We start from the raw sequence: 13,648 nt of genomic DNA on the forward strand, positions 1-13,648 counted from the left end.
ACCTGACTATTGTTTTTAGACAGACTTGGAAAACTGTGAACCTGTCCTTTAATATGTTCACTAAGTAGCATTTTACTTCTCTCTAAACTGTGTATATTGAATAATTTGACCTCTTGAGTTGAGAGGGAAAATCTGAATTTAATTTGAACTCAGGTAGAGAAATCAATCTCCACCTCCCATTATTATTAATATTATTATTATTATTATTATTATTATTGTTGTTGTTGTTGTTTAAAAAATAAATAAAAATAATCACCAAGAGACCCAGAAAGGAACCACATACTGCTGGTCCAGGGATATGTCCTGGTTTTAATTTACAGTAATTTGATTAAGCATGATATTTTGGAAAATGCACTGTGCGAGCAAAATAAAAAAAACTTAAATCTGCTACTAAATATTAATTTCACTGAAGGACTCCAGATATTTAGTTGCACTGTTAACTTGTCAACTCGTAATACTTGATTGTCAGTTAATTATGGTCTTATCCAGAAACCAGTGTTTCAGACCTGACAGGGTTTCCCATGATTTTCTGTATGTTGTCTTTTGTTGCCGGGGCCTGATGAACAGGGAACAGTGAAATCAAAATATGCAGCAGATATGAAAAATAAATGAGAAAACCTGGACCGAAACAAACCCTTGTTCAATGTCTGAAACTTAAGTAACCGTTGTACTGTATCAACAGCAAAGGGTTAACTTATTGTTCATTAAGTGGTTTTCTAAGTATGGTTAGTAGTAGCTGTAGTTAGGTGTTACTTACATCTATATACAGTTACATTAGTATGTTGTAAACCATTTATTAAACAAGCTTATAAATCCTGAATCTCTATTTCAAGCTCTAAAGTTTGCCTTTCAGTCTGGCACTGTTCCTCATTAGCTGAGTCAAGATTAAGAAGACGCTGGCATCGTGATTAAAATGCTGCAATGGCTCCAGGTGTCTGATAGTGTGGACCCAATTTTCCTGTTGCTCCACTATGACTAACCTGATGGCTCAGGGTGTGGGATCAACATCAGGAACCAGAGAGCATGTGTTGTCTGCAGGTAACCAGGAACTAGGCAGGACCCACCACAATGCTGTGCGGTGTTTTTGCAGCGGTCTCCTCTGTGTTGATTAGCACTCATGTCCCCAGAACTGGATCGTTGTATGGGCACTGATATGTGACATCAGGTGATATGGGCTCGGCTGGGTGAAAATCAGTGGCTTTAGACTGAGGTTAAATAGACAAACACTGAGATTTAAACAATTTAATTTAGCTGCTTAAACTGACTAACGGATTTGATGAAGATGCTGAGCCTTGAGCCTGCAGCTTATTTTAAAAGGTGCACATCAAAGGAGTCAGAAAAGGCTCTTCAGTGAGATTTCATCCTGTCCTGAACTTATTCTATCCCTCCTGTTTTAATCCCTTGGTCTACTGCCAGTCAGTATTGCACAAGACTAAAATCTGATAACCTGGTTGAGCAGGAAATTTCAGTCTTGATGCTTAAATGCTGCAAGTGTATTGAACCTTTTGGTTGTTTTGTCTAAATTCTCAATCTGTTTGCTAAACTGTTTATTGTACTGATGTTATGTAGCCTATATATACTGTATGTATACAAGTACTATTGATGCAACTTTATTTATTTGGAGTAGCAAATGAAGATTCGTGCAACTGGATGGAGGCAACTTATTAATCACCCAGACTATTCAGATCTTATCTTAGAAATAATTTCTTTATGGCGAGAGGTTATAGCAACAAGCCAAAAGCCATTTTATTGAATCCCTTTTGTTTTTGCACAGTGCATAAGCCATCTGTCCCTCATTATATATTTAGATATAATTCAGAATAACTTTTGTGACTCATGACGCAAAAATTTCAGACACGTCTCCTGGCAAATAATGCCCAGTGAAGTGTAACAAATAATATTCTTACTTCATTCTACAATACAAATGATCATATTATCATTAGCCGAGACAAATAATGCCTCTGGCCAAACTGCATCAGCAAGGCAATTTTTGTAAAACAGCACTGTTTTAGATTGGGATTCACACTTAACCTGACTAAGACCAGGAGGACTGAGTTTTGGAGCATTTTGAAACCACAAGAATGTTGTGGGTGGATGACGTGACAGCCGATAGACCTGCAGACAACAGAAACCACCTGTGTTTCTTCCTCAGATGCTAACATGGAGTCAGTAAGTTTAATCTTGAAAAGGCCACAGAAGTCAAGGCACTTACTGTGTGTGTGCACTACATTGTGTGTGATGTGGCTTGTGTATTCATGTATTTGGTGTGAGCATAAACTTTTAAGTGTCAACTGCTAGTGAATGATTTTTGTGCAGTACATGAGTAAAGTAAAATGTTAAATCTTGGAGTCATTGCTTTTAAGCTACATCACAACATTGTGGGCCTGGAAAGGTTGGTGAGTCGGCCTACCATAGCCTGTCTTTAATGTGGCTGTTCCCATTTCTTGCTCTGAAGTCAAACAATCAAAGAGAGACACAAAACAGCCACAAAGAGATGAAAAATTACCACAAAAAGATACAAAACAACCTTAATGTGATGAAAATTAAAATAACCACAAAGAGATGTTATCAACCACAAAGAGACACAAAAAACGGAAACAAAGAAAGAAACAAAAAGTGTTTTGATCCTGTGTAGGAGGGTGGGGGCCTTGCCGTGTCTGTGTCCTGGGGCCCCATGTCTCACGATCTGTCCACAATTGTGGATTCTGAACGATATTCGGCCTTTGACAAAACAATCTCAACTGTAGGAGTTTGCTCAGTTGCCATGAAGATCATCGCCATGGCAACTGAGCAAACTCAAGCTACAGATGAAGACTGTGTGATATATGTGACGTATTAGATTATTAATACAGATGCATCAATTTATAAGCAGCATTCTACTGATGTAGTTAGTTGGTTGAGGCGGAGGGAGTACTTACTACTTTATATACAGTTTGGTAGTTCAGTGGTTAACAACCTGGGGGTTGGGCCCCTCCAAAGGGACACCAGATAAATCTGAAGTGCCATGAGATGATTAATGAGGGTTGACAGGAAGAAAAAACAAACTGCTACACAAATCTGTGGCCGTTTTATGGACTGTTTTCTTTTTTCTTTGCAAAAGTACAAGTATGTAAATACTTACATAGCCTACATCACTTGAGTAAATGTACATAGTTACTTTCCACCCCTGAACCTCTCAGGCATAAATACATGGGGACTACATCAAATTAGTAATTATGTGTCATACTGAATGCAGTATTTAATGGACATAAAGGTTTTTCTAATTTATATAGGCCATGATGTCACAGAGGTGCTTACTCGTTCTGCACTTCAACTCCCAGAAGTGTTTGCGGTCGTTCTCTGTGTTTACAACCAGCTGACATCCGGCATCTTCCCGTCCATTAGCCACCGATACCCACAGTCTACGATATCCGTGTACACTCGATATTTTCCCCACGAAAAGGGCTCCCTGCTGATTCGTCAACTCAACTGAATGCAAAATTTCATCATATTCATCCGATGCAGGTGAGGTCCACAACCAAAAATCGCCTTTGCACATTTAGTTAGCTAGCTCGCCCGCAACTGGCCAGCGATAGCAGGATTGGCACAAGCTAACACAGCAGCTAATGCTAACATTAGCATAAGCATTCTCTATTAGCACGGCTCAGTTTCGACATCTGTCAAAACGAAACTCGATGATAGTTCGTGGGAGACATTTTTTCTAGCTATTTAACAACAAACACTGCCTCATTACTACATGGTAGCTCATTAGCAGCGGTGGTTGAATCTAACAAATGTAGGCAGTGTTAGCCCGCTAGCTTTACGTTAACTGTTAACCTGGAAAAGCTGAAGCTGCTACGCTCAGTTTGTTATTTTTAATTAGCTAAACCACGGCGAAGTGAACCAGTTTGCTCACTGCCTATATAGCTTCAGGTAACTAATCAATCATGTGCATGTTTGGCGTTTGATTTATATCGCTGTGCTGTTAGGTGTTGATGTTAGCGACATATCAGTTCGATGGATCAGGGGAGATGTGCGGTGCCACTGCGGTGCCAGGCTGTGGGAAGCAGCCTCACAGTGTTTGTGTTGTTTGTGTCAGGGCTCTGGCCCCGTCTCCAGCAGCTGAAGCACACCAGTCCTGTCCTCTCTGCTCCACGTCCACGGCCGTCCTCATCCCTGAGCCATGACCACCCAGAGGGATCTTGATATGGTGAGTGAGGGTCTGAAGTTATTTTCTAATGTCACAAAGAACCGTTGAGTCTGTCACACCTATTGCTGCTGCTTTGATATAGCTACGGACTAAGACATTATATTATCATGCTGATAACATTACATAAACGTTTCCCTAAATTAAAATGATTTAGGGTTAGGGGTGGGAGTAGGAAGGGGATCATGGATTAGCCAACGACCACAAACACTTAGCTTGGGCAGTGACTGCTGTTCCTGTGAACGCCATCTGTCTAATCTCAGTTAAAACGTTGCCCTACTTTCCTTTCAAGGTTTAGACGCCAATTGATTGTACCCTCTTACTACCCCCCACCCCCTCCTCCAACCATAGGAATGGACAACACAACACTCATTTAGATCAGAAATGTTAGTATAAGTTCTACAGAGAATAAGATTTCCTGGCAGCTGGCTTTCTAACCTGCAAATAGTCACTGTATAGTACTGTTGGACAAAGGAAGGTGACTGAGTTTTTGCACTTGTGAAGCTGTAACAAGCAGATCTTTGTGAGGATTTGCTTGGTAATTGATTAATACAGTTAACCATTTAATCACTTTTCAAAGACAATTATACAATCAATTGTTTTAGTGCTAATAGGGAAGCATTTACTGTAGACAGAAAATTATTCTGCAACAATTGTGATGATCAATTAATTCATTTTTTGAGTGATAATTCGATTTTGTTGGCTATGACTTCCCTATTTGACAATTGTCATCTTTTTCTGTTTTATATAATTATAAATTGAATATATATCAGGTTGTAGGCTGTTGGTCGGATGGAAAATACATCTGAAGATGTCACCTTGGGCTCTTGGGAACTGTGATGGATGTTTTTATATTATTTTCTGGCAACCAAACATTTGCTTAATTGTGAAAATAATTTTCAGATCATTCCCAATATTATATAGAATTTATAGTTGCAGCACAAACACTAGCACCTTTGTATTTGTTGTACACATCAAAATAATATTTAAACAAGAATGTTGTTAAATGTTTTATGTAGGAGACGTACATCAAGTAAAAGCCCACAGCAACGCAAAATGCAATTTGGTGGATCATCCCTCTTGGCAACTATTCTGGGGCATTAGTTTGTGGTTGGTTAAGTTTTTAGGAAACTTGACCAACATTAAGAATGGATAAGCCTTCGATAGCGATGGTAACCCTTAAAAAAGTCATAACAGTGTTTGAAGAATTTAATGTCTTCCTTGGACTGGACAACCTAGAGGACAGTTGTGATGCAGGAAGTTGCCATGGGTAACCAGGCAGATTTGACTTTGTTTTTATTTTGTACGGGGGTGAAAGGGATGGAGACAAAGCTTGTTAATGATGACATGGGTATGTAACCCCACATTGAGGTTATTCAGTTCAGATGGGGGAGGGGAGGGAAGAGGACCACCGAGGGAGGATTGTATTTGTAAACAGATCAGAGAGTGGGGTTGTCCCTCACTGACGTCACACCTCGTGGTTAAGTCTCTTTGTTCTTTCCTCTGTGATTTGTGAACCAAAGAAAGTTCATCTTCGACCTTTTTAGGAAGGGCAAATGTCGGTGAAAATTAATTCCGATTTATCAATTCTTACTCTTGAGGAGAGGTGGCCTACTAGAAAGATAAGGTTGATTGGATTTTTTTTCCTCCAGAGTAATTTTTTGGAGTACCAACATGATTGATTAGAGATGATAGATTAATGGATTAATAAGGAACAGTACTTGCTGTAGCATACATTAGACAGCTAAAGTCCAAAACTGATCAATAATTCAGTTCAGATTGATGTATCACTCCTGACCATGAGTTGACCCTGCAGGCAGTATAAAATAAGTGGAAAAATTATCATTATATCACGATTTCAAATCCTTCACTGCCTGAAATCTGCGAGAAGGAGAAACATCTAATTAGAATAGAAATGTTCAGAATAATTGTAACATTAACATCAACAATGATGATGTTTATCACCCTTCCCTGATTGTCTGGTTAACCACTCCTGCCATCATAGAGTCTGTTAGCCTGTTGGTACAGCACGTACATGGGTGTGGCATCCACTTTTAGACACTTTAATTTGACGAAAATCCAACTGGGATCGAAACCTGGTCTATTCAGATAAATTAGAGGTTTGGAGTCAATGTGCGGTCGTTATTCTTTTCATCAATATCTGAAATCTGTGACCCATAGACATCCATTTGATGGATGCTCCACCATCTTCAAGTTGACACTGTTTGTACTTATTTCATGTGTCAGGGGAATTTTGTCTTCAGACTGGTCTTCAGCTTCTTTAAGGTCAGGAGATTGATTCTGGACTATGGTGTAGACGGAGATGCCATGTGGCTACTGCAAGAACTGTGACTGGCTGCTTGTGTTTCCCCCTACATGTTTTGATGCCGGTTGAGTTTGTTGAGAGTAAAGACAACATTAAGGAAGTTAAAGAAAGGCTTTCAATGGTCTTCCCTTTTCACTAACATCTAACAAATTGATTACACTGCAAACCCTCTGCTCACTGTGATCACTGCTCTGTATAAATGAATGAATGTAACAACATTACACTGTTTAGTGATGAGACACAGTGAAATAACAAGTTACCTGGATGAAAATCCAGTTCTATAAATGTAAGTTTGTAGCTTACTGTTGCTCTGTATTGGAAAGTAAATTAAAGAATGTAAACACAGGGGAATATAAAGCCTGATGGGGTCTGATAACACATAGAACTGAAAGAACTGAAAAGCAGACTCCTAGTATAAATCCAGTTTTACGGCTGAAAGTCTGTACATCAGTCAGTGTTTCTTTTCAGTGCAAAGAAGATAAACACATTGTTGTGTTCTGTTGCTGTCATGTTATGAATCATTAATGTTATATACATTATACGTACAATTATACATGTATGGTAATATAGGGCTGCAACTGATGATTTTATCCTACCAATCATTTTTTCTAATTATTTAGTCTATAAAATGTCACACTTTCCTAAAGTCAATGTGACATCTTTATATCACCTGTTTTTTTCCTCTGTGAAAAGTCTATGTAAGACAAAGAAAATCAGGGAATCATTACATTTGACAAGCTGCTACTAGGTGTGATGTTTGGCATTTTACTTTCATGTTGAATTTCAAAATAGTTGCAGAATCATTTTATGCTGATTATTTGATCAACTTATTGTGTCAGCACTACTTGAATAGGCTGTTTAATTATGTTTGTGAAATTTTAAAATCTTGTAGAATGTGTATGGAGTGTCCCATGTGGATTTCCTGATGTTAGTGTAATATTTAGGCCTTCGAGGCATCTTAGACAAGCAGCTCCTTTTTATTTTCAGTGTTTTTTTTCAGACAGATTGGTTTGCGTACTTGCCCAGAGGATAAAATTTTGAGGAAGCCCCATTGTTAAATATCCTCCCACACACATATGCACAGTCGCCCTCAGGGCTACGCACTGGCCATGTAAATTTAATAACATGGCCCAGAGCTGTCTGGGACACCTGGGGTTATCGCATTAGGCCGACAGCCCGGAGAGGAGCTCGCAGCACCCTGGAACTAAGGGGCCAGTGTTCTCCCCCTCAGCCCCACCCTTATCTGTTGTCGTCCCCAGCAACAGGGGCTCACTTCAGTGTAAGCCCTCAGTGGATGAAGTCGCCCAGTCAAAGGGTGGAGATCTGGTGTGGATAAATCTAATTAGACTGGAATGCCCGTCTCTTCACAGCCTTCTGAAGGTCACCTCATGTCTGAAGAGGTTAGAGTATGTGGAGGGATTCCACCACAACTTATTAAGAAGAATTTTAATGCAAGTTTGGTGTTTGTGTTGTCTGATGTGGCGTTTCAATGGACTAACATTAGATTGTTGTTATTTGTTGTTTTAGGTGCACCTCCGCCTCATCCTGGTCAGTGGGAAAACGCAAGACTTTACTTTCTCCCCAAATGACTCGGCCACAGACATCGCCAAGCATGTATTTGAGAACTGGCCTGCAGGTATGTTTTGCAGGATTTATTTTGTGTGTGCCCATTTGATTCAGTCACAGTCTTTGATGACACACATTCTCAGTTTCTGCCAATAGTTTTTCATTTCATTTCCTATTTTGGCCCATCACTACTTCATGCATGTGATGAAAACCTTGTATACAATGTTTATATTATTATTATCATTGTTATAACAGTATTATGGCGAAGAATGATAAATAGGCCAGGCTTCACTTCCAATATTAGCTTATAACAGATACATTGCCATTGATAGATATGTAACAAGGCATTGCAGTGAGTGCCGAAATGTTGTATATACTGTTGATCGTTATAGTGAAAATAATAGTAATACCCACAGGTGCAATCGTGCAGTCAATAACGGCAACAATGATTGGATTACCAAATAATGATTATAACAACAATAATGATGATGATAATGAGAAGAATAACAATTTTCAGGGCTGAGTGCATGTGAATTTGGCTGAACAGAAACATAATGTGACTATACATTAAGTGATGCATTTGTTTCTCTGCTCTCTGACAGGATGGGAGGAGGAGAGGGTGAGCAGCCCCAGTATACTGCGCCTCATTTTCCAGGGACGCTTCCTTCATGGCAATGTTACCCTGGGAGGTAAGACCGTCTCTGAACAAAGACACCATCACAAAGACAATTCTGGCATCAGTGAATGACAACACGAATAAATTTAACACAAATAATTCTTAGCATTTAGTTCCATTTACTGGAAATCTTGTGGAGCCTTCAGCCACATTGTGAATGAAGTTTGCTCAGTTATCATGTGGTTCAGTTGTTATCAAGTGACCTAAGCATGGAATTTCAATCGCAAGTTAAAAGGTAATTTTATCCTGTCATTAAGGCTGTGAGATATGGCTGAAAGCTCCAGAAAAAATTCCAGTAAGTGGACTTTGTGCAAAGGATAATTTGTGAAGCTGCCTTTTCCAAGACAAATAATGAACCTTCAAACTCAGCTCTGTAGATTCTTACAATACTGTGAAACATTTCTGTCTTATTTACTTCACACTTAATATGAATTTTATTTTACTCAATGTGATCTAGACAGTTACTATTTCTGAGATGTTATAAACTACATGTAGTAATATCATGGAAGAAACGTGTGTGCCTCAATAATTAAAGAAATCTGAGAGAGAAACTTGTTCCTGGCCAAATACTTTTGAGTGAGTTGCTCACTCACTCTCTCAAAACTCAGGTCACACTGTTTGTTTGTACTTCAAATCACACCAGAAGTCCTCCCCCACTTAAAAAGTACTTATTACTAGCAGCTAAGTTCCTTTTGTGACTGCATCATACATTTACACAATAACTGCACTAATAGAGCGTAACTTCAACCACATTAGTAACAACCTAACCCAGAATCACAGGTTCACGAAATGACAAAATTAACACATTTGTTGTCATAGTGACAGGTGCTGGTGGAGTGAAGTCATTTCCCTTCACCTCACAGTCTTCCTAAACTTGACGTGTACACAGTTTGACAAATGAGCAGCTGAGTCAAAACAAAGCAGTGTAAGCACCACGTCTGATTTGATTATTTTAATCCTGTTAAACTTCTGACCTCATGGACTCTCTGCCCTGTACCTGGCTTGCACTTGTGCCATCAACAACTGGGATTTACCGACAACCAATCAGATGGGCTGGTTCAGTGGTTCAGTACTACGTGGGCCAACCACTGGTGCACAAAACGCTTTTCTTTTTCTTTTCTGAAGCTGCAGTCAGACCGAAATTCACGTGGTCTAATGAAAACAAGGTGGGACAGGAAATAGAGTGGGTTAGGTCGTAAACAGTTTTGTTAGCAGGCTGACAGCTGTTGTTAATTAAACAGCTTCTTATCTGATACTTGACTGTTATTTACCTCTATTGCTGTCCTTACACTCACTGCAGCCACTCAGCATCCTTTCTTTTCTGCTGCTTGAATTTATAAAAAAAAGAATATAAACAAACAATATTAAATAAAAATATCAATAAATGAAGGTCAATCCCACCCCGTCCCTCAAACTGGCTGACGTTCTCCTTCAGTCATTTAAACTGGGTTAAACTGGAAACTGTTATTCGTACAGGGGAAACAGTAGTATACAAATAAAAAGTGTTAAAGTGTTAAAAAATAGTACTATAACACAAAATTGTAAAACAATAAACTGCGAAATAAAAGTAAATGATAACAGAAATGCAGAAATGGTGGAAATGTTCTGATGAGGGAGACAAACAGAGAAATTTCTTCAGTGCAAAGAAATTATGATGAATCATGAGGTATATTTCTGTGTTTAAAGCTCTAAAGCTGCCACCGGGCCGAACGACCGTCATGCACTTGGTTGCCAGAGAGACTCTTCCAGAGCCCAACTCTCATGGTGAGCATCTTTTCTTTCACTCATTTATGTACTTATTTATTTATTTATTTGCAGACATTATAAACTAGTTATCATGTGTAGTATCTATTGTACTAGCCCTATTATAGGTCGATCCTGACTATAACATTTCATGATGTACTTTAAATGTTGTAGCCTTCTCCTGCTCTTACATTTATTTGAGTAAAATGAGCCACGAATATCAACATATTAGGTCACAAATACGTGACGTGCTGCATATATCATTTGGTGAGCCTTTGTCGCTTCTGCCAACAACGTCAGCCTCGTCCCACACAGCGCCTGTAACTGTGCTTTCTTCTAGTTTCAGCTGGTTGTTTTTATCTCACCTCACGTCTCTGGTGTCCTGTCTTTGTAGGTCAACGGAACAGAGAAAAAACCACAGAGAGTAACTGCTGTCTCCTCTTGTAAAGCAACAGAAACGGCCCCCTCCCCTCAACCATGACCTCACACGTAACACACACATAACACACAAATATAAACATACACACACTCTGCTCTCTCCTGCCCGTCGTCCTATCAGCTGTGGATTTGGATTAAATCACAGGAAGTCTGGTTGGAGGCTGTTACCTGCTTTGGTTGAACTCTTGTCCAATCTGAGGCTTTTTTTGTGCCAATATATTCAGTTTTTGCCCCCAAACTTTTATTTTATCGACAGAATTTGCTGTTGTTACTCCTTTTTATTTGAAGATCATGACATTAAACAATCCCTTTGCTGCTGGACAAGTTTTAAAGAGCTGTCGTACGTAGTGAAAAACACCCAGGAACTCGTCGCTCTTCATGGACACAGAAGTGCTATAAAGGATGCGTGGGCTTTAACCCTTCCCTCCTAGTCACATGGATGTTTCCCCAGGTCTTACTCAATGGTGTTAACCCTCTCATTGCACTTAACCAGTTTGTTCATTCAGAAGTGTTTATTGTGTCATCCTGACTTCCCTCATGACATTTTTCTTTGAACAGACCTTAATTCCCCACGTGGTAGAAAGCGTGCAATCCTCCTCATAGACTGTTTCTGCCTCTTATTAACTGAACCGTTTGGTCTGTATCAGCACCAGTGGCGTTAGTGCCATTACCTACACCCTGTTTGTTCTTGGCAAAGGACCAATGGAGAAAAGACTTTTTGATAGGAGGATCTGCATAAACACCTGAGGGACGCACAGGTCCACGAGCAACAGGAACAGAGTCCCATCAAGGCATGCAAAGATGGAGGATGGATTGGCTTGTGTGCCACCGGGTGTCATGTTCACACTTGTGGTGGTGACTTTATTGACTAGACTGTCAACGTTCCCTCGTAATGGGAGCCAACATGGCGGGCCAGTTAAACGCAGACAGAAGGAGATGGTTGAAGATGGGAGGGGAGGCGTGTGGTCGGTGTGAGACCCTCCTCTACTGGACACAGAAAACAAGACAGGGGGAGAGATATCTCCCACTGGGATAAAGAGTAAAAAGGAAAATTTTGGTGGTGTTTCACCTCCTTTTCATTTGGATGCTGTCTTTACTTCTTGTTTGCCTTTTATTGTGGAATTCAGTAATATCATTAATATTGAAATTTAAATATATCAATTTTTATCTTGTGTATAGGTATTTGTTGAATTTTAGTGTGGGTGAGTTTGTGTGTGAGTGTGTCTGAGGGTGTGTGATGCACGTGGCATACTGTGTGAAGACTAGTGAGGGCATGTGGTCTTAAAAAACAAGGTGGTGCACTGGGAGCGTTGATGGGCTGCGGTTTCTTCAGAAACAGTCGGAAACCTTTTGATTCCTTCCATTGAGTGTCCTTTGGTTTGTGTTTTTGTCAATCAATGTCACTGCTATGAAGTTTAGCTCAGTATGAATAAATGTAAAAACTAAAATGCAATGTGGTCTACATAAAAGCTTGTATTATAAATTAATAAATCTTTAAATAAGGCAACATCTTTTGATTCATTTTTACTATTTCTCAAAAGGCAACAAAAGACAGAAGTTGCAGAGTTGCAACTAAAGATTATTTTAATTATAGACTCATTTATTTTTTCCAGGTTTAAGGTAACACTTTCGAATGTCTTGCTCTGTCTGACCAGCTGTCAAAGACCCAAAGATATTTAATTTTCTATCACTAAACACTAAAGACTAGAGAGAATTCACATTTAAGAAGCTGAAACCACTGAATTTTTGTATTTTTTACTTAAAAATTGGCTCAAATGTTAAATTCATGATCAAAGTGGTTGCAGGTAAATGTAATTACATGCATGTAAATTGTAATTAAATAATTGAAATAAATCAGTGGTCTACAGTTGCAGTTATATGCAAGAGAATCTGTGATTTTGTTGTGACCTAAACTTCACAAAGAGAAAGCAAAAGAGTTTCTGAACAGATTTAATACTTATTTTTTGTTTTCTTTCTGTACTTCTCTCATCCCGGTCCATAATTTATGAAAAAGTTTTTTAGTTGTGGACAACTTTTCCTCTGCGCATGGCATCGTGGGACAGAAGTGTTCATCAACAGCACACTCAAAAATCTAAATTAGTTCTGTTTTAAGTCACAAGATCCTGTCCACACATGTTCTAGACGAATACGAACACTGTGCTTTGAACAGTAATTTAGGTCTCATGGTTTTGCCACAAAAAAAGTTAAATGATCTTAAAATTACATCTGGTGTTCTCCTGCCTCATTGAAAAATAAGTTGTTTATTTAATTACTGTAGATAATGTTTCTTTCTTCACTGGGAAGTCCATGTTCAGTGTCGGTGCACCAGAGGTCACACTTGTCTATGAGTTTCATATTGGACCATGACTAGTTGTGATGCCAGATTCAGAATTCGTGCTTGTACGTTCATGAGTTAAACTCAGATTTAAAGTGAGTGTAGAGAAACTTCCCTTCAGCAGATCAATGTAAAAACAAACTCTGAAGCTCAAACATCTGTGTCAAGTAATGATAAATAAAATGTTTTTGAGTGGAGGGGAACATTAATTTCATGTTAACACTGTAAAGTCCCTCTATGTATATTAGTTATATAATTTATGAGCAGTATATAAAAAAAATATAAATGGTTAATAACACACTATAATGTCATTGTATGCAGCTAAAATGACATGTAAGTGTTTATTAGTGTACAGAATTTGTTAACAATTTAACTTCT

The 13,648-nt window shown here is 38.9% G+C and overlaps 1 protein-coding gene across 2 annotated transcripts; it reads left to right on the forward strand.

The window, feature by feature from the left end:
• The first annotated feature begins 3,360 nt into the window (after positions 1–3,360).
• ubl3b (ubiquitin-like 3b) lies at positions 3,361–12,812 on the forward strand. 2 transcript variants are annotated; one of them, XM_023407372.2, is made up of 6 exons: positions 3,361–3,504; positions 4,079–4,189; positions 8,040–8,148; positions 8,681–8,767; positions 10,441–10,518; positions 10,892–12,812. In XM_023407372.2, exons 2-6 carry the CDS (start codon positions 4,163–4,165, stop codon positions 10,942–10,944), a joined length of 354 nt encoding a protein of 117 aa, XP_023263140.1. In that variant the 5' UTR covers positions 3,361–3,504; positions 4,079–4,162; the 3' UTR covers positions 10,945–12,812. The 2 variants fall into 2 exon arrangements, with proteins under 2 accessions (XP_023263140.1, XP_087030399.1); XM_087174273.1 differs by lacking the exon at positions 3,361–3,504 and adding an exon at positions 7,772–7,912.
• Positions 12,813–13,648: the final 836 nt, after the last annotated feature.

The sequence above is a fragment of the Seriola lalandi genome, unplaced genomic scaffold (assembly GCF_002814215.2).
Source record: "Seriola lalandi dorsalis isolate HSWRI2012SDOR001 ecotype SW California unplaced genomic scaffold, Sedor1 jcf7180002054333, whole genome shotgun sequence".
NCBI lineage: Eukaryota > Metazoa > Chordata > Actinopteri > Carangiformes > Carangidae > Seriola > Seriola lalandi.

Bases quoted from the DNA above. Each gene is read 5' to 3' on its own strand.
- ubl3b (XM_087174273.1), top strand. From the start codon at position 7,865: ATGCCCGTCTCTTCACAGCCTTCTGAAGGTCACCTCATGTCTGAAGAG. The intron at 7,913-8,039 runs GTTAGAGTATGT...TTGTTGTTTTAG, and splicing joins GTCACCTCATGTCTGAAGAG to GTGCACCTCCGCCTCATCCT. The intron at 8,149-8,680 runs GTATGTTTTGCA...GCTCTCTGACAG, and splicing joins ATTTGAGAACTGGCCTGCAG to GATGGGAGGAGGAGAGGGTG.